This window comes from Neofelis nebulosa, chromosome 1, assembly GCF_028018385.1.
Source record: "Neofelis nebulosa isolate mNeoNeb1 chromosome 1, mNeoNeb1.pri, whole genome shotgun sequence".
NCBI lineage: Eukaryota > Metazoa > Chordata > Mammalia > Carnivora > Felidae > Neofelis > Neofelis nebulosa.
The window spans coordinates 134,690,065-134,715,650 of NC_080782.1; the positions used below are offsets into that span (position 1 = coordinate 134,690,065).

The 25,586-nt window shown below is 34.8% G+C and overlaps 1 protein-coding gene across 2 annotated transcripts in view; it reads right to left on the bottom strand.

The window, feature by feature from the left end:
• SLC12A2 (solute carrier family 12 member 2) overlaps window positions 1–25,586 on the bottom strand; it is a 110,122-nt gene that overhangs the window by 39,892 nt on the left and 44,644 nt on the right. For both annotated transcript variants that reach the window (XM_058737211.1, XM_058737205.1), the window contains exons 5-14: window positions 19,980–20,119; window positions 18,128–18,238; window positions 15,996–16,104; window positions 13,568–13,695; window positions 13,387–13,471; window positions 10,297–10,448; window positions 4,999–5,106; window positions 3,821–3,944; window positions 2,631–2,732; window positions 1,065–1,220 (exon numbers count right to left, since the gene is read on the bottom strand). In XM_058737211.1, coding sequence (XP_058593194.1) covers window positions 1,065–1,220; window positions 2,631–2,732; window positions 3,821–3,944; window positions 4,999–5,106; window positions 10,297–10,448; window positions 13,387–13,471; window positions 13,568–13,695; window positions 15,996–16,104; window positions 18,128–18,238; window positions 19,980–20,119 — 1,215 coding nt within the window. The remainder of the gene's footprint in view (window positions 1–1,064; window positions 1,221–2,630; window positions 2,733–3,820; window positions 3,945–4,998; window positions 5,107–10,296; window positions 10,449–13,386; window positions 13,472–13,567; window positions 13,696–15,995; window positions 16,105–18,127; window positions 18,239–19,979; window positions 20,120–25,586) is intronic.

Below are 25,586 nucleotides of genomic sequence, written 5' to 3' on the forward strand. Positions count from 1 at the left end.
TGATGGGGCTAGAGACACGCTGTGCATGCAACTCAACAAAGTTCCACAAATAATTTTAAGATTATTGTTTATATAGCCAGAGGCCTAATGGGAAAGAGGCTGATCTCTGATGGAAAGATTTCAAAACTGTGAAATTACCATTCATAGTACTTAATAGTTTAAGTTATTGGAACAGGAAAATTTCACACTCTGCATTGAGTAAACAGCCTGGACACCAAATAGGACTTTAGAAATTTGTTATTTTAGAGAAATAATTGTTTCTAAGATGGCTAAAACATTACCTTCTTTGTCCATTTCATTTCTAAAGCCAGCACTCTAATCCAAAACCTCCCTGCATCATATCTGGATTGCAAAATGCTTCCTCACAGTTTCAGATGACGACACTGCAGCTACTCTTGCATTTCTTCCTAACTTAGTCGAATGGGGCCAAAACTTGTCAAACTTTTCTCACTGGCTCCTCCCTCAGTGTTACAGTCACCACACTACACTGGACCAATCCCAATACACCTAATGATCATCATCTTATGTAGAGATACACCCAAGAGTTACCAACACGACACGTTCTGGGAAATCTTTAACTATTTCCCAGTTAGGACATGTTTGTCAAATGTTCCCTGCTATATGGTGAACTAACGGAAAGATACTACATCTTTCTAATATATCGTCCATTCCGTGCAATTTACTCCAACAGGTGCTAAGACCACAGTACTAACACGTATGCTTATTAGGCTAACGGCTATTACAAGAGCTATTCTACGAAGTCTAATCCTTCCAAGGAAAAATTTAAAATACATTGAGGGTCACCCAAATGTTAGTAATACAAATGTGTCATTTTTCTGTAAGTAGGATTAGTTAAATTTATGGGCAAGTATGAAATTACATAGAATAACAAGTCTTGTGGTAATTATTTCACTAAGACTACATATATCTGGAAATGAGAAGTATTTTAGGTTTTACACAAAGCACCTTTCAAGTACACAGAGGATGAAGCTTAGACAGGAAAAGTAACAAAGAACTTCGAAGTGTCTTGTGGCTTGAAACAATAAATATAAAAGAGTACTAACCTGGTTTTTTGTAGGTCACATAAATATACAGCCCAAGGACTATGACATATGTTAACAATGCAGCCCACCAGTTAATGACAAACATCACTATGCAGCAAAGAATAGCTCCAATAAGTGATATCCACATGTTGTAGTATTTGAATGCAGGACGCCATCCTAACAATTACAAACAAAACAGATACATAAAAGTCAGTGAAATACCTTATCTGCTTTAGACAATGGAACATATGTGTGCACAAAATAACTTTCTTTGTGGTTGCTTTAAATATTCAGTATAAGGCTAACATATAAAAGTAGATTCATGGAGCATTACTGAGCACAATGAACTTTCACAATTTTTGAAGGCCATGAAGAAAGCACATGTATTTAATTCTACTTTATTCTATGCATCAACCTATCTTAGGGAATACAAAAAAACTACAAAAGATTGAGAGGAAGTTTCAAGTTGAGTCTTTATAAGTGTGGCTTTATGTTTTGGATTTTACCATGAAACATATGCATATTCTAATGCATATACAAAAGAGTTCAAACAAAATTTTCTGGAAAACTGTTAATTCACCTACTTGCTAGAAAAATTAACAGTTGGGTGTAGAAACTTATCTTCCCATTTGATGAAGTATTTATGAATTAAGTTCACTATAAAAAAATGCTCAAGACCATGTTTTCAAATTTTCATTCCATAGCCAAAAATATTATTTAAAAATCATTTCAATAAATTTCATATTCTTTTCTTAAATTAAACTTTTAATTGTGAAATTATTGCAGATTCCCACAAAGTTGTGAGAAATAATCCAGAGAAATTCTGGGGACTTTTTACCTAAGTTTCCTGCAATGATAACATCTTGCAAAATTACACAATATCACAACTAAGATACTGATATTAATACAGTAAAGACAAAGAGCAATCCAATGTAAGCATCCCTTGTGTTATCCTTTTACAACCACACATACCCATCTCTAAAATTTATATTCTTAAAGATAAGACTGAAGCTAAGATGTGTGTGTCCCAAGTTCCATACTTTATCTTCCCTATTCTGAGAGAATTTGAGACCCTTAGAAGGAAAATTGCCTTTGTTCCTTCATTCTTTCCCTGATGTCCAGCTGTTGTTATGGTTTATAATAAAAAGTCCTCGATGAAAGCATATGGGGCAGTTTTTCAGTTCCCAGAGACCATTTAAAACAGAACTCCACAGAACTTACTGTGTTAAAAATATTTTTCTGGGCATGTTAGCTTTATCATAACCATGTTCTTAGAACTTAAATGGAAAGCAGTTAAATAAATAATAAAAACAGGGAGAAAATAATTCTTTCATAGTATTAGTCAGAATTGGAGATTAATGCTATCTTACATGCTTCTAAGACAAGAAACAGTAAACTACCAGTAAACTTCATGACAAAGAGATCTTTGAAGACTCACTTAACTTGACTCTAGAGTAAAGGTGGACTGAGCATTAATGGGTTAATCACTCACAACACCATCTTTTAAAATGTGTTTAAGTTTTATTATTTTCTCTAAAATCAAAGACATTAATGCATTCACAGAACTTTAAGAAAATGTAAGATCACCTGGAGATTTTGCAAGTGAGGCATGGAACACCGAAAAATTGATCAAAGCATACGATGCAAGGAAGAAGTTAGAGATAATTGGAGCGATAACATTCAGTTCAGCTGCAAAAGACACATGAGGTGTATTTAAGGACACACTATACACATTTTTTAACTTTTTAAAACATGAAATTATTTTAAGCCTTTAGATGATAGATAGATATAGCCCTATATCCACACTTCAGATTTAATGAGTACATATATTTTGCCACAGGTACTTCATATACTTCCAGACATCGACCCTTGGGTCCATAGTTGAACCCTTTCCACCTCATTCTTCCAAAGTTGCCCTATTTTTCCAGTGACATTATATAGTTTTACTAAACACATATATAGTCCACAAGTTTTATGCAGTACTGTTTTGGGTATTTTCAAAGTCAGACAAATACCATATTTATCATTTTGCAATTTGGTTACATTTTTTATATTTGAGACTCATTCATACTGATATGTGGAGATAAAGCATATTCATTATTTTTACTCTCCGATAATAGTCTGCAGTTTCATTCTTCTGTTAGTAGGTATTTAAGTTGCTTTCCTTTTCTATTATAAATAATGACACTAAAAACATCTTTGGATATGGTTCTTTGGATATACGTGCAAGTTTCTTTAGGATATATATAGACTACTAAAAAGAACTGCTGGACTGTGAGAACCTTTACAAAACATTAGTGATTTATTCTCCAAAGTAGCCATACTGAAGAGATACCTAGCAGCATTACATGAGAGTTAGTTTCCATACTTGCTTGTCTATCTGACTTTTAATAAAAGTCTATCATCTTCAGCAGTGGAAAACTCATTTAACTCACTTGTGATCAGAGGTAAAAGTGCCCAAAAGTAGCTCAGGGGAGGCTCTACCTTCAGGAGGGCACTAAAACCCTTTCTCGTACGCTGTCATTTTATTTGTTTCAGGGACAAGAACCTAGGAGTTCCCTCTGATGGAGACTTAGTGATGGTAATAATTTTCGCAGGTATGTACTGAGCACTATAATTTATAGTATTTTCTATGTACACTTTCATTTAATCACAAAAAAACTAACTTAGTTTACTAGGCAAATTAAGGTTTTCTTCATAATTTAATAATTCAATGTTTAGAGTTCACACTATAAATGTTACAAAATCTGTATTAGCACATTATTTGTATGACTAACCAATTAAGATGAATCCAAGGGCAATTAAGAATGTTAAGATGTAGCCACGAAGAGGTTCATTATTTTTCCCATAACCTTTAGCAAACATCTGGAAAGCTGGGTAGATGTTGTCCTTACATAGAGCCTAGTGAAGAAAGGCAAATATTAGAGGAAATATAATGAAATTAGACAAACAGATTTCCTTACAGTTATAATATGTGTAAGTGTATAATACTGTATAATACTGTATAAACGTATAATACTGTAAAATTTCAGACACACTCAGGATTAGAACACAAGATTTCTACTTCTTGATCCTCTTTCTTCCCACTGTGTCACACTGCTTTACCTAACAAACGATAAAGGAGACCAAACATTTCAAGTATCAAAAGGTAGTTGGTAGAGAATACCACTGAAGTTTTTATCTACCTTACCCCCCTCCTCACGCTGAAATTCTTTTATGAAGATAAATGGCAGAGAAGCAGGCATACAAATAAATCTGAAAATTTGAGGAGTATGACATAGGTGTGACCTACATCACGAAAAAAAAAGTCTAAATCCTAGACTTAAAGCAAATAAAAATCCTAATTATAAAACTTAACCACTTTTCTTAAAACTCTACTAAAAACTATTTTAAGAGATATATTCTACATTGACCCTACTCACTGGCAACAACTATAATATCAGGAACAAGGCTGCAGAACAACATCCTATTCAGTGTCAGCTGTTTGCTTAATGCTCATTAAAGGGAGATAAGGTGCCTCATTCGTCATCCTGAGTAGCTAACACAATGTATGGCATATAGTAGGCATTCAAATGTTCATAAATCAAAACATAAAGGCTGTCATCATGCAAGGGGGCACAAGGTCCTTTAATTCTTTCAACTTATACTTGGACTGCAATCCTTATTCTTAGTAAGACATTATAAAAATTTGTGCAATGAGAGTATGTTGAAAAAACAAAACTCCATCACCATTTACAGAAAGACAACTTGACGATACCTTCACAGTAGGTAAATGCACTCATGTTTATATAAAGAGAAACATTCACAAAATTAAAGATACCTGTCTTGAGATGTGTGTGTATATGTCATACACATATAAAGGCAAACAAATGATTTGAAAAAGTTAAGAATCCCAAAGTGAAATATATTACCATAACTTCCCTTTCAATAAAGCTTGTACTATGAAAATACCTACCTGAAATATTTTGGGAGCACTCACAAGGGATGCTAATGCAGAAGAAAGAGTGGCTGAGAAGATACCTGCAGAAATTAATGGTGCGAATCCTGACACCATGCTCATTACCTTAAAAAAGGGGAAAATTAAGTGTTACAAACAAGTCAAGAAAGAACAAAATACTATATATCATTATTATGCTAATGAAGGAGACTAACAGTCGGGCGGGGGGATATGATAATAACAAGCAGTAATAATGGTTATGTGCATTACAAATTTCTAAAACATATTTACCAGTAGCGTTCACCTTGAATCTTTTTATTTGGTAAAATTTCAGACACACAGCAGACAGAAGAGCATAATGAACCACCAAGTATTTATCACCTGCTTTCAACAATGATCAGCTCAGGACCAATCTCACATCATTGTGAATCAAACCCCAGACATCACTTAATAAACAAATATATAAATATGTCACCATGTACCTCTAATGGGTAAGAACTTTTAAAAACTCTAACTACAAAGCCACTGTCAGAATTTAAAAAGTAGTTCCTTAACATCACCAAACAGCCTATCACCATTCAAGTTCTCCATCTTTTCTTGCCTTTTTAAATAGTTTAAACCAAAATCCACAAAAAGACCACACATTAAATTTGGCTGATACGTCTCTTAAAGTCTTTTTCAATCAGCAGGTTCACTGCTTTCCTTTACAGTTTACTATTAAGTCATTCATTGTCTCAGAGAAGCCTCACACTTCTGGATTTCAATGACTGCATCTCCAACTTGTGGTATGTAACCCGCTGCTCTCACCTCTGTATTTCTAGTGAACTGACAGATCTAGACAGTGCATCAGGATGAAGTACAAGTTCTGTGGCAAGAGTATTTCAAGATGGTGCACTTCCATCAAGGTTGTTTTTTCTTTCTTTTCTTTTCTTTCTCAAGAAGGTTGCTTTTTCTCTCTTTTCTTTCCTTGCTCCCTCCCTTTCTATGAGATTGGTATTGTAGTTATGTTTTCTCTTTTTTAAAAAGAGACCGCAACTTTCGGAACCTAATGTGGAGATATTTCTACCTGAAAGGACATAAGTCTATGATGTGTCTTTAAATAATGTGGGAAGTAGGAAGTTATAAGTAAAACAAAGTCAGCCAAGCACTGGTGATTAATAAAATCTCATAAAGTACATTACACTGCTTTCTCTATCTTTGTACATGTTCAAAAATTTCCCTAATGAAGTTTAAAAAAAAAATGGATTGATCATTTAGATCATGAGAAGACAACCAGATAAATCCAAACTGAGGGGCAAAAAACAAAGTAACATGCCTGGACTCTTTAAAATAGCAACACCCTGGAAGATTAAAACAGGCAGGCTGGAAACTCCTAGATTAAAGGATTTTAAAAGAACATGGTAACTCAATGCCATACGTAACCTAGATTGGATTTTGGATCTAAGAAAAATAGCTATAAGGGACATTATTGGAGCAAGTGGGGAAAATGAAGATGGATGATATATTTAAGTAACAGTATTTCAACAACAACGAATTCCTGAAGTGGGCTAACTGTACTGTGCCCATATAGAATATTTCAAAGAGCTCAAACTGATGGGCATTTTATGGTGTGTATAATTTGTTTTCACCTATTTGAGAAGAAAGAGACTATACATATATACAAAGGTAAAGGCCTGGGGCAAAACATAAACACCTAGTAAATTTAAGTGAAGGGATAGGTATAGAGGTATTCATTGCACTGCTCCTCCCACATCTTTGAAAACTGTGAAAAGACAAGACAGAGGTGGAAAACTGTCTGGAGGACTCAGGTACTGTCAACTTGACCAATCCATTATAAGTTCCACCAGTAGTGAATGATGATCATTACCTAGATTCATTACTTCCCTAGTAGAGATTTACTTTTCATTTATAGTGACCAAGACCGTGCCAACTAAGAAGGAGACAAGGAAATATGGTTTTAAGGTATTTGTGACTATTTTGCCCTTGACTGTAATTTTATACTTTAAACCAGATGTAAAGTTAACTATAGGCATGATCCCGGGCCATAATGCATACATCTGGTTTCATGTGTTGATAATTCCACCTTGTTTCACCTAAGTAGCTCTCTCTGTATTTTTCAAAAGACTTAGTATTAAAAATGAAGAATATATTAAAGTGGCTAAAAAAATATTAGCATTGACCTCTGTAAGCATTTCAGAGAGAAAAAAATCTTAAACAAATGATTTTCTATTCGGCCCTTTAGTCAAATTTTGGTAGTTAGATATATGCCATACGTTTTTCACAATCACTATGTTTCACAGTCGTTAATACTAGATTAGCAGTGCAACTCCTGTCTTTGGGGAAGGAGATTATAAAGGACAGATAAGATGGACCAGAATAAAAATGAACAGACTTGATTTCTGCTATATATACTTTTCAAATCCAAAATTGTGTGCCTGTCCATCATGACCCCAAAGGTAAGTGCAAAGACAGGAGATAAAGGAAGAAAAAAAGCAAAGTACAGAGAAAATGATACTTTGCTGGATTAAGGCAAAACAGACACCACAAGCATTACATATAACTATAACCTTTCATCTGTCAATTTTGAGGGAAAAATCACGTTTCCTCTTCTTCTATCACCTCTGAAGGGAGGTAAATAATGCTCCACACTTAGCATCTAGAAACGCTATCCTTCTAAAATTTGCTGAGTTTCCTATTTTCTAGTTACATATTTACCCAATAACCTCTGCATTTCCCACCATTTTATGATAAAAAATGAATAGCAAGGATAATGATAATGAATGTAAATAATGGTAACATCAGTGTTGTCCACAATACATGATGGAAACAAAGATGACAAAAATAAAGGTCTTATCTCTAGTAAGAGAAAAAAAACAAAAGTCAACATTTTTCTATGGGGGAAATATATGTGTATGTGTTGATGATTTGAGGTTCAAGAAAATCTTCATGGAGCTGTGTTTCCTTGATTAAAGGCATATTTGCACATATAGAAAGAAAAAAAGTAGGTGCATTCCAAGCAGAATGAAGTGCCAAAAAAAAAAAAAAAAAGGACAAGACTAGGAGAAGCATGTGTGCATGTATATATGCAAAAATATGCAACCACATGGGTTCAGTGTGGATAGAAGGCAGTGGGACATAAGACTGGTTATGAAGGGTTTGACTGACAGTAAAAAGGGTCACACTTTATTTACTAAGCAATGGTGAGTCACTGGTTTCAGAAGACATTAAAATGTAGAAATACATTAAGAAACCTACGACTATATATGTAAAAATCAAAATTTAAGACAAAATGATCCAAGTCATTTTTCTTCCTGAAGTATGAAAAGACAAAGACATGCACAATGGCATTATCAAGTGTGGTTTTGGGTGGATTGCATCATCAAACTCCAACTTGCATGCTTGTTACTTATGTTCTGTGTACCATTCTTCATTCTCTAAATGATGAGTTTACGCTTTTACAGGATTTTTTTGTTTCACTTTACATTTTTAAAATTTTTGAAGATTTATTTAGTTGTATAAGCAAAGCAGCTTTACATAAACCAAGCTGCTCTTTGCTTTACTGAGTCCATACTAGACTTGATAAAGACAACACACTTTTGTATTTTAAGGCAACAACACAGAAATCTGATTGGCATTTTCAGTCACTGGGCAGAGATCAACATTTGTGCCTTTCATACACAATATCAATGTCAGAATTGGCCTGGATCATTAGCTGGATATGAATACTTTCTTTCATGCCTACGACTATGCCTAGTCTTGTGACTAGAAAAAAACAAACTTCTATTATATAATTGGGTTCAATATTTCTAAACACTGAAAATGTAGACAATTGCTTGAAACCACAAAAAATAAAAATAACGCCATTAAAATGTTACATTTTATTACAAAATTTCATTATTCTACATGAAATTTATACTGTCCTAAAATACAATAAATCATCAATTATTGTTTATTATAATTAAACTAAACTGTAAAAACACCAAGAAACAAAATTTTTAGTTTTTCCTTTGATTCAGTATAATCTTCTGTTTGTAAAAACCCATATATTTTACAAAAATTTCATTTTACCTTTAGAACCTTGTAGAGATAATAATAAAAGGAAGAAGAAATGATATCCTCCAAGTTCTGGACAAGTAGTGTTATCTGTTACACAGTTCATATGTTTTAAAAGGTCACAAACTTTCAAACATCCATTAAGAACTTAATTCTGGGGGTGCCTGGGTGGCTCAGTCAGTTAAGCATCTGACTCTTGATTTTGTCTCAGGTCACGATCTAACAGTTCATGAGGTCAAGCCCCATGTCAGGCTCCTCACTCACAATGCAGAGCCTTCTTGGGATTCTCTCTGCCCTTCCCCTGATCTGTCTCAAAAATAAGTAAGTAAACAACAACAAAAATTTAATTCTGTTGTTCAATGGTAGTTTAGCACACTAGGACTATATGGGCCTTATCTAACTAAATAACACTACTGATACTCATCAGTGTTTTTTTAAAAGGGATTTTATATATAAAGCAAATATGTAGACACCTCTAATTAGAAAAACAAACTCATTTGAACAAATGTGGATTTAAAAAACTCAAATTAACATGAAATACTTGTGCAAATCTAACAAAACACGTATAGGACTTGTATTCTGAAAACTACACAATGCTGATGAAGGAAACCAAAGACCTAAATAAATGGAGTAATAGACTGTGTTCATGGATTCTAACACTCAATAGAGTGAATATGTCATTCTCCCTAAATTGATATACAAGTTTAAAGCAGTTCGTAACAAAACCCCACCAAGACTTTTTTCAGATAAACATAAGATTACTCTAGAACTTTTATAGAAAAGCAAAAAGAACTAAGATAGCTAAAACCATTTTGAAAAAGGATAAAGTGGTAGATATCAATCTACTCGACTTTAAGACTTATTATGTAACTACTCTAGTCAAGAATGTATGGTACTAGTGGATGGATAGATGCAAACATCAATAGAACACAATAGAGAACCTAGAAATAGACCCAAGAAATACAACCATGTGTGAGATGCTTGTTTTCTTAAACTATACACCATACATATGTACTATATATTGTACCCTAATATAGAAGTGTTACCCTTGGGAGCCCTTTTGCTCTTGAAGAGCTTCAGATTTTACCCTTTCAAAATTTTTCTATTTGCCCAATTAGTTATCTAGAGACTTTTCCAACAGATATCTGGGTAGAAAATAACAATAGCCCTCCCTTCTAAGTTAGTGCTGGAATCTCAATGCCCAAATTTGATAGCAGTCTAACCTCTACATAAATGTCTGTATAATATAAATATGATGCTCACCTGGAAATTGTTCATTAGGCCATAGGAACAAGGGCTGGTTTCACAGGATGAAAAGTCGAAGTTTAATTTGCAGGCTGCAGAAGTACAGTTTGTTAGCTCTGTTACAATAGTGTCATTAACGTTCCCAGTGGCATCTCGAACAACACAAGAACCTGAAATGCAAGGTACAATAACAAGTAAGATAGCTCAAATTTATATTCATTTCAAAATTACATATATCCATAAAGCAAATTATGGTACTGAATATATACTTGTTAAAAGTACTGACATTTTCACCATTTACTTTCATAGCATTTATAGTTTACAAAGATTTACCTGTAATAGAATTTAAAAAGCATCATGATCCCCAATATTTTAATGAATCAAAACATTATTAAAAACTAGTATTTTACAAATACATGATTAAAAACCCTGTACATATGGTTGTGGAAAATGATAACAAGAAAAACCATTTCTAGGTCTATTTGGTAAGATGTCCTTAAGCAAATATAAACACGTTGTGTTGAAAGAGTTACAAGTGGGAGAAATGTTTTCCTGCTCTAAGTATTTTATATTTGAAACATGCCAAAGATCAGATTTCAGGTAATATCAAACTTCTGTGAAGGAAAGCAATGTGAATATCAATGAATTATAATTCTGTTTAAACCTCTGGCTCAAGTAAGTCTACCCTGATATTAAGAAAAGACATGATTATTGGAGAATTGATTAAAAATAACTGGTGGGGCAGAATGAACGGGTATAGGTGAAACAAGATTAACCACACACTGTTAATTCTTGATAACTTCATTGAAACTGGGTGATAGTTGATTAGAAAAAGCTCTCTACTCTTGTGCAAAATTGAAAACTTCTATAATACGACATTTAAAAAACTTTATTTATAAAAAAGCATTTCATTATTTGGAACAACATATGATGTGTAACTATTGGCAATTACCATTCCTTAGACTTCATATATTTTTACTTTTGAAGCACTTTAGCACTCCTGTCTCATTACATATGAAGTAAAAATAATAAACAGTGTAGCCTAAAGTGAACAACAAACAGAAACTTAAGTTTGAAAGGAAGAACATTTTAATGATTAGACAGCCTACATCAAGTCCTTTTTGTCCTCAATTTCTTCATCTAACTCTCAGAATAGTGTTTGCAAAACCATGTTTCCTTAAAGGTGCTTGTGAAACCATCTGGGTGAGGGGAGAAAAGAAGCTTGTCTACCCTTTATAAAGCATGTATGCTTTTAAGTGTTTCATATTCTGATGTTCTACATGGATGTGATTGGGTGAAAAAAGGTTCCATTACTTTGAACTAGTTACACAACCACTGATGTAGGCTGGTCAGGGAGAACAGACACTCCAAGGGCTAATGTGGACAGAATGAAAGGAGTATGATGGCCAACAGCGTTAGGGGGTAACATACAAACAGAAACCATTTATTTGCTGTAACTATTTTCCAATTTGAAACATAACCAGTTATATAAACCTTTCTTTAAATTAAAACTAAATTTTCTTGTGCCAAGAACTTTTAGGGGAACACAAAAATATTTTGCTAAGCTTATATATATAATTGATTTGTTTTTTCTAAATGAATTTCAAAGATTTGCGCATATACAGACTTGGAAGAATAAATGAAATCCAACTCCTTTACTAAATGTGAATTTAGCCCACCATGATAGCATTATTAGCATTTCCAATTCTTGTTTAGTGAAGTTTCAAAATTACATTTAGGCAAATTAACAGGAGAGTTTATAAAAAGAGTTCTGTCATTACTTCACAACATATCACCAAATATGTGACAAAATACAATTTTCTTGGAGTGAGCAGGTGGCTCAGTCGGTTGAGTGCCCAACTTCGGCTCACGTCATCATTTCATGGCTCATGGGAATGTCATGATCTCATGGTTTGTGTAAACAAACCCCAGATCAGGCTTTGCATTAACAGCACAGGGACTGCTTCAGATTCCCTGCCTCCGTCTCTCACTGCCCCTCCCCTACTCATGTTCTCTCAAAAATAAATACACATTTAAAAAATTTTTCTTACCGAAATACTATGAAAACCTTATACTCTGTGGTCTATGATTTTGGAGTTTGATTCTTCAGACTGGTTTTAAACTAAAGCTTTATTCTTATAATATAGTTCAGAGATTTAACTGGAAAACTTGAGTATAGACATTAAAACAAGGCTTACAATTCAAGAATATATGTGTTCTGGGTAAAGTATATAGTTTCACCAAAGTGTAGTAAAGGCAATACAATTTATCTATAGTACTACATGTAAATTACAGGCAAATAAATATTTACCTTTTTTTTTGGATTAGTATATTTTAAAGAACCTACTTTACTAACATTCTTTAAAGAATTCATTATAAAACAAAACAAAATCTCTCTTTGCCAAGAAAACACTTCTGGAAATCAAGTGTCAGTTATCCTTGGTAAGGAAATCTCTAAACTTTCAGTCTTGTGCAAAACAGTGATTTAGAGACTGGTTGACCACTTAAGTCCTTTCAAGTTCTAAAATGCCATGATTTCATGAATGTAATAAAAGATTTAAAACCATTTTCATTTGATTTAGTAAGACTTCAGTAACGCTTTTCATTTGATGCACTATGTCCTGTTTACCAGAATCATTTTTTTATGACAGAAAATGCCAAATGTTGTTTAAATGTCTTGAAACAATCTTCATATGTAGTAAGATTAACATGCAAATATAAAATAATGACCATAAGCAAAAATATTAAAAATTTTATAAAGATCACAAAGTAAAATTCACTTACTTCTACACCATTGTATTACATTTTCTATAAACTGTAGCTCAGTGAAATTTAAGTTTGCAAATAAGACTACATAATTTTCTAATTTACTTTAATAAAAATCTTAGAGGAAAAAACAATAGAGCATCTGGTAGTTTAGCTAATGCCTATAAAATCATTACCAGTTTATTTAAAACTCTTTCTGAATTAAAATATGCAACTCTAAACCTTCTTACTGAAATATTTCTTAATTTAAAAGTTAGAAATATAAATGTCATGGAAATAAATACTTAAAGTGTGTACATCATGAAATTTCTGAAACACATAAAAAACTATATGGTTATTTACCTACGGATACTGCAATTCCTATGTAAACCACTGTAGTAATTAAAATGGCTAAGAGTGTTCCTTTGGGTATGGCTGACTGAGGATCCTAGAAGGCAAGAAAAAAAATTTAAGTCTACCTTTAAAAATAATATATATCTACCGTTTTTTATACAGAAGTGATCCAGTACCTTGTAATACTTACCGCAAGATCACCTGAGATATTTGCTCCGGCAAGAATCCCAGTTGCGGCAGGGAAAAAGATGGCAAATACAGAAAAGAAAGTCTCTTCCTCCCGAAAATCCGGTCCAAAGTTCTCATTAAATATTTCAGCTATGGAGAACAGAATGTCTTTGGCAATTAATGGAAAGCAGATTGGACCATTATAATTTAGGTCAAGTCTGAGCGATACATATGCACGATCCCTCGCTTTTTTTCAGTTCAAGTCACTGGTAAATTCTTGAATACCTCCTAGGTGAAGTCTGGCATTCCTCTTTTCTTATATGAGGGAACAGTTTACAATCAAAATGATGATTTGACTTCGGTCATGCGTACTAGTCCATATACCTTACTAATTATGTTTCAAGCACCTCTACCTTGATTGGTATCACTAGTCCAGATGTCAATCAAAGCATGGATAAACTTCTTAATGTCTGGGGTCAGTCAAGGAAACAAGAAAGGAGGTAGAAAAACATCATACTAACATGGAACCATTTTTTTCTTACATCTAACCTACATACTACCTGTATAGCTTTCTCTACTTCCTAGTGCTGACCTGTTTATGCTTCGATGCTGAAGTATTCATCAGGCTTCCACAGAATTTTAGCTAAAGCAAACTAGGTAAAGTCCCTTTCCATTGTAACAATAATCAAAGCTTTAACTAGTCCTACTGTTTTCATCTATTATGATGGGCCCTGACAATGAAATAACCCACTAACTGTCATTTAACCATCTACCCATCCACCAGTATCTGAGTGTGTGCCATACGCCAGGTCCTCTGCTAGAGCCATCTGGTAGCTCACTACCTTAGTAAGATGAATGGCAAGATAGCAAAGCAGTACCAGTCACCAAGAAAAAAAGTCACATTCCAAAATTTATTTAGATTTATGTACTTCAGACTGAGATAAATCTAGATATGCTACTTATACAATATTTATTACTATACTAGATAGCTATGCAATACTTTTGTAAAGTTGCCAAGGATCTGAAACACAAGGAAATGAAAAACGTGGCAGTTATTTGTAGCTATTCTGAAGTCAACCTAAGTCACAAAGAGAAAATATATAATTACTAGGAATATTTTTAGAAGTAATCATCCACTCTAATTTTTAACACTTCTTTTAGAAATAAAGTTGCAAAAAGAAATGCTCAAAAAAATTTTTTATCCTAAAAAAACACTTAAGTAAAAAATCACTTGTAATTAAAATAAATGTCACAATTTATGAGAGCATAAAATAAAGGAACTACCTAAGTAATGCTACTGAACTTCACTTCTGGCATGCATAGTAGACACCTGTCCTCCCAATGGAGAAGATAAAGAATTTAAAGCCCAGCTTAGAATCAGGCATGAATACCACTCATAAAAACATATTATCACACTATCAACCCAGGACCAGAAGGCACAAAAATGGGTTGTGAAGAATGGAAAAGCATCACTGGCTCAGGTAAAATCCTTGGAACAATTCCTATCAGAAAACCACCCAGGCCAACTAAGTCAGTGTCTGATATAAGCCAAACCAGTGCTACTCACAAATGTTCTAAGGTCTGTACGTTATCAGTGAGCTTACACCAGGGTGTAGACCAACTAGGGGTCTAGGTTGCACAATTTGGGTCAGCTGATTTTTGTTCCCAGTAAGACTTTGTGAAGGAAGAAATGCACTGATGTACATTCTGTATCTTTTCACAGATCTGTGTGAGCAGCTCTGGGCTATACAATTTTGCAGTATAAAAGCTACGTCTCTTCCTCTAGAGCTGCAAAACCAGGAATTTTGATGAACTGAAGACAAGTGTATTTATTACCCTAAGTGGTGAGCCTCTATGATGCTGACGCAACAATTGTTTCCTGCTCCATTTTACCCTGTGGAGACAGGATGGGTTGATCCAGTAGGTGGGGAGTTGGGGTGGAGGGGGCAGTACAGAGAGACACTTTGGGGAATAACAAATGACAATTTCATCAATCAGATGCAGAATGAAAAGGGTTACAGAGGTGAAAACTGTGGAAAATTCTCACAAATTCTAATGACAACTGTAGAAAAACTTAAGTTGCAATTACACCAAGAAATGAATGTTTCTTTCACAGGTTTAGGCACTTTGGGTTGTGAAGAATGAAAAAGCCATGTGAAAACACAAGTTACCATTTCAGTTAAAAACTCCCTAAATTATAAAGAACAAAAGCACCTTTCCTCAGTAGCACTGATTTTTCTACATTCTATTACCTTTTGTTGCTAATAATGAAAAACCAAAGGGTTAAATAAAAGTGGTATTTTACTCTGTAACATACATAAAAGAGACAATACTAAATTGGAGTAACTATACCAAAATCAATTCTATTACAAAGAACCTAAAATATACTAATCTTGTTTATTAATGGAATGTTGTAATAAGCACCTTTAAAATTGTTTTTTTTTACTTACATTTATAACCAAAGAAACCTTTGGGCTTCTTGCTGTCCAATGGGATGAATGTTCCTATGACGAAATCAGCAATAGCAAGAAGTAGAATCACCAAAAGAACAATCTGAGCCTAGAAATTTCAAATATTAAAAATCAAAATCAGATCTCTCATGTCTATACACTGATTCACTTTCACTACCATATAACTTGCATGAGGGAAAGGATTTCTGTCTTGTTTTCCCAGAGCCTCAAACAGTGCTAAGCACAAAGCAAGTGCTCAATAAACTTTTATTTTTAATTTTTTAAAACGTTTATTTTTGAGACAGTGTGAGAGTGTGAGCAGGAGAGGGGCAGGGAGAGGAGACACAGAATCCGAAGCAGGCTCCAAGCTGTCAGCACAGAGCCCAAAGTGGGAATCGAACTCACAAACTGTGAGATCATGACCTGAGCTGAAGTCAGACACTTAACCAAATGGGCCACCCAGGCGCCCCTCAATAAACTTTTATTAAATGAAAAATCTTTGAAGAACTATCCAAAAATGTTCAATATGCTCGGAAGAAAATGGATAGCAAACGTAGAACCAGCCCATGTATTTCTGAAATTAAAGATGTGCATGCCCTCCAGTAAATCATAAAGCACTATAAATTCCACAATCTGTAGGCTTTTCATCCTTTGTGGTTATTTACTGCCCCCTCCACCGTAAGTACAATGTTGACGTGGGGAACATATCTGTTACAAACACAAGTTTTACACCAAGTCCAAAGACAATGCTGAATGTGTGACACCTGTAGGAAAAGACGAAGAAAAAGTACAGAAAGAAGACAATATCCAGGAGGAGGATCTAAGTAGCAATGGGTCTGGGAGAACAATCTATGAGAACAACCCCTCCTCCTGCACTCTTTTTGTTTTGTTTTTGTGAGGCCTAACTGATGTGTAACAATGTTTTAGTTTCCTGGGTACCATGCAATGATTCAGTATTTATACACATAAATTGTGAAATGACCAGAATAAGTCTAGTTAATATCCATGACCAGAGTTAAAAATTTGTCTTTTCCTGTGATGAGAACTTTTAAGATATACTCTCTTAAAAAAGCAACTTTCAAATATGCAGTAGAGTTAACTATAGTCACCATGCAGTACATGACATCCCTATGACATTTATTTTAGAACTGCAATTTTATACATTTGACTCTGTTTACTATTTTGCCCCCTACCCTCACCTTTCCTCCTCCACTCTTAAACTCCCAATAAAGTGGAGCAGATAGATACTCCAGAAAACTTGTGTCATCTGTGGTAAGGAAAACTGCTTGAATGAGAATCATGTCCCAGGTAGTATGAAATTCTATTATTTTCAGTAAAGTCAACTGGTTAAATGTGTAAGTAAATGATTTAATTTTATACTAATGATTTAAGAAAATAACCCTTATTCTTTACAGTTTTCCTAATTTTTGATTTGGTAACATTATCATGGCTCATATATAGCACAGATGTGTGATCTTACATGACTTAAAAAAGGAAACAAGAAGAAACCTAAAAGGACTTAGAGATCCTCAGCAGCATCTGTGTGGATGTGCATTAGTCAGGAGAATAGAGTTGTGCTGAGGAATATTTTCTCAAAGGTACAGAAATAATTCCAGATGCCCTGCCTACATGTTAACATGTGACTTCACCAATTCTTCCCAGTAACAGTGCCCTTGGCTTAGGTAGTTGGGATTTCTGAGAGTTCAATCGCAAGGAACAAGATTAACTTTTCTGATCTCTATGGGCACTGGTTTGAAGTTTATTGCCCCTGTGTTAATTTTCGAAGTTGAACTTTTAAATAATTACAAAGCCAAGAGTTTAATTTGGGCTCCTAACATACTGACCAGAGTGATTCTAAAGAATGTAAATTAAGATGAGGGGAAGGGATGGAAGGTAGGAAGTCAAAAGTTAGAAAGTACTGGGTTTAAGTGGATGCTGGAATGACTGTTATCTCCAAATATTCCTTACCTTGTCAGATAGAAGATAACCTGATACATGAATTTCTCTGAAAATGGCCACTTAAGGAATCTTCAAAATCTAAGTATATTACCACACTTAACAGTGGTCCCTAATAAGTTCTAAAAGTTGACATATTAAATATGTACAGATATTCCAATGATGTCATTGCTTACTTTTGCTTCCCACTCCATTCCAGCTACCGAGATACCTAGAAGGATCACCACTGTAATGGCTCCAATAATTCGGATATCATTGATTTCATCTATCATAAGTATGGAATGTTCCTAGAAGAAGAGAATTATCAATGTAATGAACAATATTAGTTACTGAAGTAAACTATTTAATTCTTTTTTGAAACATTTCAGAGACATGACAACACCTTACATGAAAAAGTTAGATAAATGACTATGGAATGAATAGGGAGGCCTAAGGAAAAGGAATAAATAACTATGTACTATTGAGGTATCATACAATTATCTCAAGATATCAAAAATATGATCAAATTAATAATGCTGTATTTAATACAGATTCAATAAATCAAAAATGAAATTGGTAACAAGCAAATAAAAATCATAGTATGTCAAAGCAGTACCAACAGGATTTTTTCAAGAAATATATTTTGTATTCACTGTGATTAGCCAAGTCATGCTTTTGAAAATGGTCTTTTATACTGTCTAAGAAATGAATACATTTTTGCCCAAAATCACACTCTTTCCACTCTACAAGTAAAAATGTTTGTGGTTTAATTTCAATGACATTAAAAACATGCTAACAAATTAAATAATGTAAAAACAGGAATTCATAATAGTTACATTGCTTGCTTTCGTATAGCCCTTGCTTTTCTCCATCCCTTTGGCCTATACAAAGAAGGTCAATGCCAATGGAAGTCTCAGTCCTCCTCAGATTTTACCCTTCCTACTGTACTGCGTATTACTGCAGAAGAAGAGTTACAACCTAACCTAACATGAACAACTACAGGTATCTCTCAAGGTTCTTCTCATTTAAATATGTCAAATCCTATTTCGCTTGTACTGCTTTAACTACACACATCCCAATGCCTTTTTTAAACAAATGCTCTCCTAAACTCCAGAGCAGTATTATCAACTACTTCCTGGCCAGCTCTACTGGGATGTAACTCAGGTTCCTCAAATTAGACATCCCAAATTAAACTGCCCTGTGTTGCTATTTCGAAGGGAAGGCCATTATCCTCCATTTGAATCACCAACTGAGAAATCTGTATATAAACCTGAAAATCCTTTCCCTTTCTCTAATTTCCCATAAGCCCAATAATCATCAAGTCCACTCATTCAACATTTAAAAAAATCTTTCCAGTTCACTACACTTCTCCAGCCTCACTGGTCACTGTTTGAACGTATGCCAGCATCCCTCTCCCAGGATAGCTACAATCTTCTAAATGGTCTCCCTCTCCACCTGTGATCCCTCAGATCCATTCTCTACTCGAGGGCCAGGGGTTTCTTTAGGCACCAATCTGATCACGTCCCAGCCCCTAACTCTGATCAAGATTAAGACCACAACTTAACAGCAAACAATACCTTTCCTGATTTGACCCTTTTTTTCCTCTCTTTAGTTTTAAATCTTTAGGCTCTAGTCATAAAGAAATATTTACAGGGTTTTTGTTTTGTTTTGTTTTGTTTTTTAAACAAACCATACTCTTCCAGGCCTTTGTTTCCTTTTCTTCCCTATTCCCTTCATACGATGCCCCATTCCTCTGACCCGCCTGCTAACACCTAGACTCCCATCCCTGGAAAACTCTTCCTTACACTCCTGTACTACCTCCTTTCCTGGACATAGGTTAAGTGATTACCCTTTGTGTTGCCAAGGTCTCCTACAACTACCCACTTGTGACATCGTATTGTCATTATTTTCTTTGTCTATCTTCCACACTAAACTTCTTGAAGGACGTATTTTGCGTCCATGACAGCTTTCCTAGCATCTAACATGGGGAGTGGTACATAACCCCCTCAATAAACATTTGGGAAACCAACGTCTAAAAGGGGAAATTACCTTAAGCAGCTCCACCACAGTTTCTGCAAATCCAACCACATACATAGCAACTGCAACAGCATTGGCAAAAGCGAAGATCAGGCCAATTGCGCCACCAAATTCTGGCCCTAGACTTCTAGATATTAAATAATATGCTCCTCCTAAAAGAAGGAACAAAAAAAGTAGTAAAGTTAGGATTTTAAATGTCCAACAATCCTTTTAATTTCACAAGAATTCAGAAAGCACATGCCTCCCGTAAGCACAGCAGTTAAATTAACGAGCAAGTGGGTGAGCATATTTTCAGGAAGAAACAAAAGAATTCTTAACAACCCACTTCATTCATTAACAGTTCTCAACATCCAGAGAATTCTGCCTGTATCAAATATAAAATCATCCAGCTATTTAAATCCTTATTTTCTCTTCTAAAGCTTAGACTAAAACGGGCATCAGCCTTCTGCTCAGATTCACAGATACCAAGATCATCTCCTGATGGTTTTCTAAGTAGTGCTTTTAATGTTAATGTAACTTTCAAAATCACAGTTGAGATTATTTCAGTTACTTAAATTAATATGGGAATTTGTTGGTAATGTGAATATTAAGACTAAGCAAACTTCATAAGAAAATTTCACAAGAAACTGCGAAGCATATGGTGGTCTCCTAAATAGATACAGTTTATATTTTAATAAATCCAGCCTAAATGCAATAGTCAACAAGGACATTAAATGAACTATCATGAAGCAAGTGTTTTTCTAACCTAAATATTAACCAGTATTATGATTTTGAGTCAATCTAACGCTTAGCTCTAAGAATTCTTCTAAAATTCTAATTTATTTATGGCCTCTAGGTAATTATCAAACTTAGTTTTAATAATAATGAAGTTACATGAAGTTATATACATTTTCTCTTAGATACTAATGAACTGTTTAGTTTATAAGACCGTATAATGAAATGCCTTTTAATAGCTGAACATTTCTCCTGTTCTTCTAGTATAATGAAGACAAATACAACAAAAAATCCTATAGTTTAATAAAGTACTAAGTACACAAACTTCATTTTGGACATACCTATAATAGGTCTTATAGTTAATTCTATCAATTCCCTCAAAAAAAATATTCTACACTTTAAATCCATCCACCCCAAACTTCCTTAGTTACTTATTTTACCAATTAATCATTTCCACCACCTTGGAAATCTTGGGGAAAAAAACAACAACCTAATCCTATGTATTGATTGGTCTTATGTATTTTTTAACTCATGTTTATTTTTTAATTTTTTAAAATGTTTATTTTGAGAGAGAGAGCAAGCAGGGGAGGGGTAGAGAGAGACGGAGACACAGAATCTGAAGCAGGCTCCAAGCTCTGAGCTGTTAGCACAGAGCCCGACATGGGGCTCGAACCCGTGAACTGTGAAATCATGACCTGAGCCAAAGCTGTATGCTTACCCGACTGAGCCACCCAGGTGCTCCTGGTTTTATGGTTTTTAATCAGATGAAATTACTTAAAAATCTCCCAGAAATATTTTTGAACACTAAAAAAGTTCTAATGGACTTATATAAGGACAGTTTTTTATGTCAAATAAAGATCTTAGTGTAAGACTAAATCATAATCTAATTAATCACAGGAAAATTCCTAGAATACTCTAAGTATCAAGCCTATATTTAACATATGTTCTCAAAATTGATTTAAACTATTTTTGTTTAATGCCAATACCAACAATGAATTACATACTATTTATCCTGATTTCATAAATGAGAAAATTAAGTCACCATGAAAGGTTAACTGAAACCAACAATGACTCATGGGTTTCAACAGCTGACATAACCAACAGGACCTGTAAAAGCAAAGAATTCATCCATCATATGCTTTACAGTTATGATTTCAAGTCTTTCTATTACTAAGAAGAAAAAATATGTATCTTCAGGTGCATTCAATATATGGGAACAATGAGAAGGGGAAATTCACCTCAGGAATGATGAATAAAGGTAGGCAAATTCTGACATTCCAGAACTGTATTTTATCTTTTATAAATTAAGATGTGTAAACCTTAAAGTTTCATACCAGTTTTGTTAATTTTTAAAACATTTGCATTTTTTCCAAGAATATAAGAAGAGCAAATGGATAATAGAAAATAAAAGAGCAGCTGCTGTTCTCCTTATACTTTTACTCCTGATGTAAATGTTCTCTGCCCCGTTTCTTTCACTTCCACTCTTGCTTCCTAGAGGAAACCAGTTTTAAAAGCTGTTTTCCCTTTTTTTTTTTTTTTTCATTAGCATCAAAAGATAGTATTAAAGACCTACTACTCTCAGCCTGGTATTTTACTAATTGGCATAAAGTACGTATTTATCTTCAATTTAAAATTGCTTTGTTACAAAAATAAACAATATAGAATCTAAAAAAACGGTAGAGCAGATCAACGAAACCAAAAGTTGGTTTTTTGAAAAAATAAACAAAATTGACAAACCTCTAGCCAGGCTTCTCAAAAAGAAAAGGGAGATGACCCAAATAGATAAAATCATGAATGAAAATGGAATTATTACAACCAATCCCTCAGAGATACAAACAATTATCAGGGAATACTATGAAAAATTATATGCCAACAAATTGGACAACCTGGAAGAAATGGACAAATTCCTAAACACCCACACTCTTCCAAAACTCAATCAGGAGGAAATAGAAAGCTTGAACAGACCCATAACCAGCGAAGAAATTGAATCGGTTATCAAAAATCTCCCAACAAATAAAGTCCAGGACCAGATGGCTTCCCAGGGGAATTCTACCAGACGTTTAAAGCAGAGATAATACCTATCCTTCTCAAGCTATTCCAAGAAATAGAAAGGGAAGGAAAACTTCCAGACTCATTCTATGAAGCCAGTATTACTTTGATTCCTAAACCAGACAGAGACCCAGTAACAAAAGAGAACTACAGGCCAATATCCCTGATGAATATGGATGCAAAAATTCTCAATAAGATACTAGCAAATCGAATTCAACGGCATATAAAAAGAATTATTCACCATGATCAAGTGGGATTCATTCCTGGGATGCAGGGCTGGTTCAACATTCACAAATCGATCAACGTGATACATCACATTAACAAAAAAAAAGAGAAGAACCATATGATCCTGTCAATCGATGCAGAAAAGGCCTTTGACAAAATCCAGCACGCTTTCTTAATAAAAACCCTTGAGAAAGTCGGGATAGAAGGAACATACTTAAACATCATAAAAGTCATTTATGAAAAGCCCACAGCTAACATCATCCTCAACGGGGAAAAACTGAGAGCTTTTTCCCTGAGATCAGGAACACGACAGGGATGCCCACTCTCACCGCTGTTGTTTAACATAGTGCTGGAAGTTCTAGCATCAGCAATCAGACAACAAAAGGAAATCAAAGGCATCCAAATTGGCAAAGATGAAGTCAAGCTTTCGCTTTTTGCGGATGACATGATATTATACATGGAAAATCCGATAGACTCCACCAAAAGTCTGCTAGAACTGATACATGAATTCAGCAAAGTTGCAGGATAAAAAATCAATGTACAGAAATCAGTTGCATTCTTATACACTAACAATGAAGCAACAGAAAGACAAATAAAGAAACTGATCCCATTCACAATTGCACCAAGAAGCATAAAATATCTAGGAATAAATCTCACCAAAGATGTAAAAGATCTGTATGCTGAAAACTATAGTAAGCTTATGAAGGTAATTGAAGAAGATATAAAGAAATGGAAAGACATTCCCTGCTCATGGATTGGAAGAATAAATATTGTCAAAATGTCAATACTACCCAAAGCTATCTACACATTCAATGCAATCCCAATCAAAATTGCACCAGCATTCTTCTCGAAACTAGAACAAGCAATCCTAAAATTCATATGGAACCACAAAAGGCCCCGAATAGCCAAAGTAATTTTGAAGAAGACCAAAGCAGGAGGCATCACAATCCCAGACTTTAGCCTCTACTACAAAGCTGTCATCATCAAGACAGCATGGTATTGGCACAAAAACAGACACATAGACCAATGGAATAGAATAGAAACACCAGAACTAGACCCACAAACATATGGTCAACTAATCTTTGACAAAGCACGAAAGAACATCCAATGGAAAAAAGACAGTGTCTTTAACAAATGGTGCTGGGAGAACTGGACAGCAACATGCAGAAGGTTGAAACTAGACCACTTTCTCACACCATTCACAAAAATAAACTCAAAATGGATAAAGGACCTGAATGTGAGACAGGAAACCATCAAAACCTTAGAGGAGAAAGCAGGAAAAGACCTCTCTGACCTCAGCCGTAGCAATCTCTTACTCGGCACATCCCCAAAGGCAAGGGAATTAAAAGCAAAAGTGAATTACTGGCACCTTATGAAGATAAAAAGCTTCTGCACAGCAAAGGAAACAACCAACAAAACTAAAAGGCAACCAACGGAATGGGAAAAGATATTTGCAAATGACATATTGGACAAAGGGCTAGTATCCAAAATCTATAAAGAGCTCACCAAACTCCACACCCGAAAACCAAATAATCCAGTGAAGAAATGGGCAGAAAACATGAATAGACACTTCTCTAAAGAAGACATCTGGATGGCCAACAGGCACATGAAAAGATGCTCAGAGTCGCTCCTCATCAGGGAAATACAAATCAAAACCACACTCAGATATCACCTCACGCTAGTCAGAGAGGCCAAAATGAACAAATCAGGAGACTACAGATGCTGGAGAGGATGTGGAGAAACAGGAACCCTCTTGCACTGTTGGTGGGAATGCAAATTGGTGCAGCCGCTCTGGAAAGCAGTGTGGAGGTTCCTCAGAAAATTAAAAATAGACCTACCCTATGACCCAGCAATAGCACTGCTAGGAATTTACCCAAGGGATACAGGAGTACTGATGCATAGGAGCACTTGTACCCCAATGTTTATAGCAGCACTTTCAACAATACCCAAAGTATGGAAAGAGCCTAAATGTCCATCAACTGATGAATGGATAAAGAAATTGTGGTTTATATACACAATGGAATACTAAGTGGCAATGAGAAAGAATGAAATATGGCCTTTTGTAGCAACGTGGATGGAACTGGAGAGTGTGATGCTAAGTGAAATAAGCCATACAGAGAAAGACAGATACCATATGTTTTCACTCCTATGTGGATCCTGAGAAACTTAACAGAAACCCATGGGGGAGGGGAAGGAAAAAAAAAAAAAAAGAGGTTAGAGTGGGAGAGAGCCAAAGCATAAGAGACTGTTAAAAACTGAGAACAAACTGAGGGTTGATGGGGGGTGGGAGGGAGGGGAGGGTGGGTGATGGGTACTGAGGAGGGCACCTTTTGGGATGAGCTCTGGGTGTTGTATGGAAACCAATTTGACAATAAATTTCATATGTTAAAAAAAATAAAAATAAAAAAATAAATTTGCTTTGTTAAAAATTACACATTCTGGGGTGCCTGGGTGGCTCAGTAGGTTGAGTCTCTAACTCCTTATTGTGGCTCAGGTCATAGTCTCACAGTCATGAGATTGAGCTGTATGCGGGGCTCCATTCTAAGTATGGAGCCTGCTTAAGATTCTCCTTCTGTCTCCCTCTGCCTCTCCCCTGCTTGCACTCTTTCAAGAAAAAAAAAAAAAAAAGAG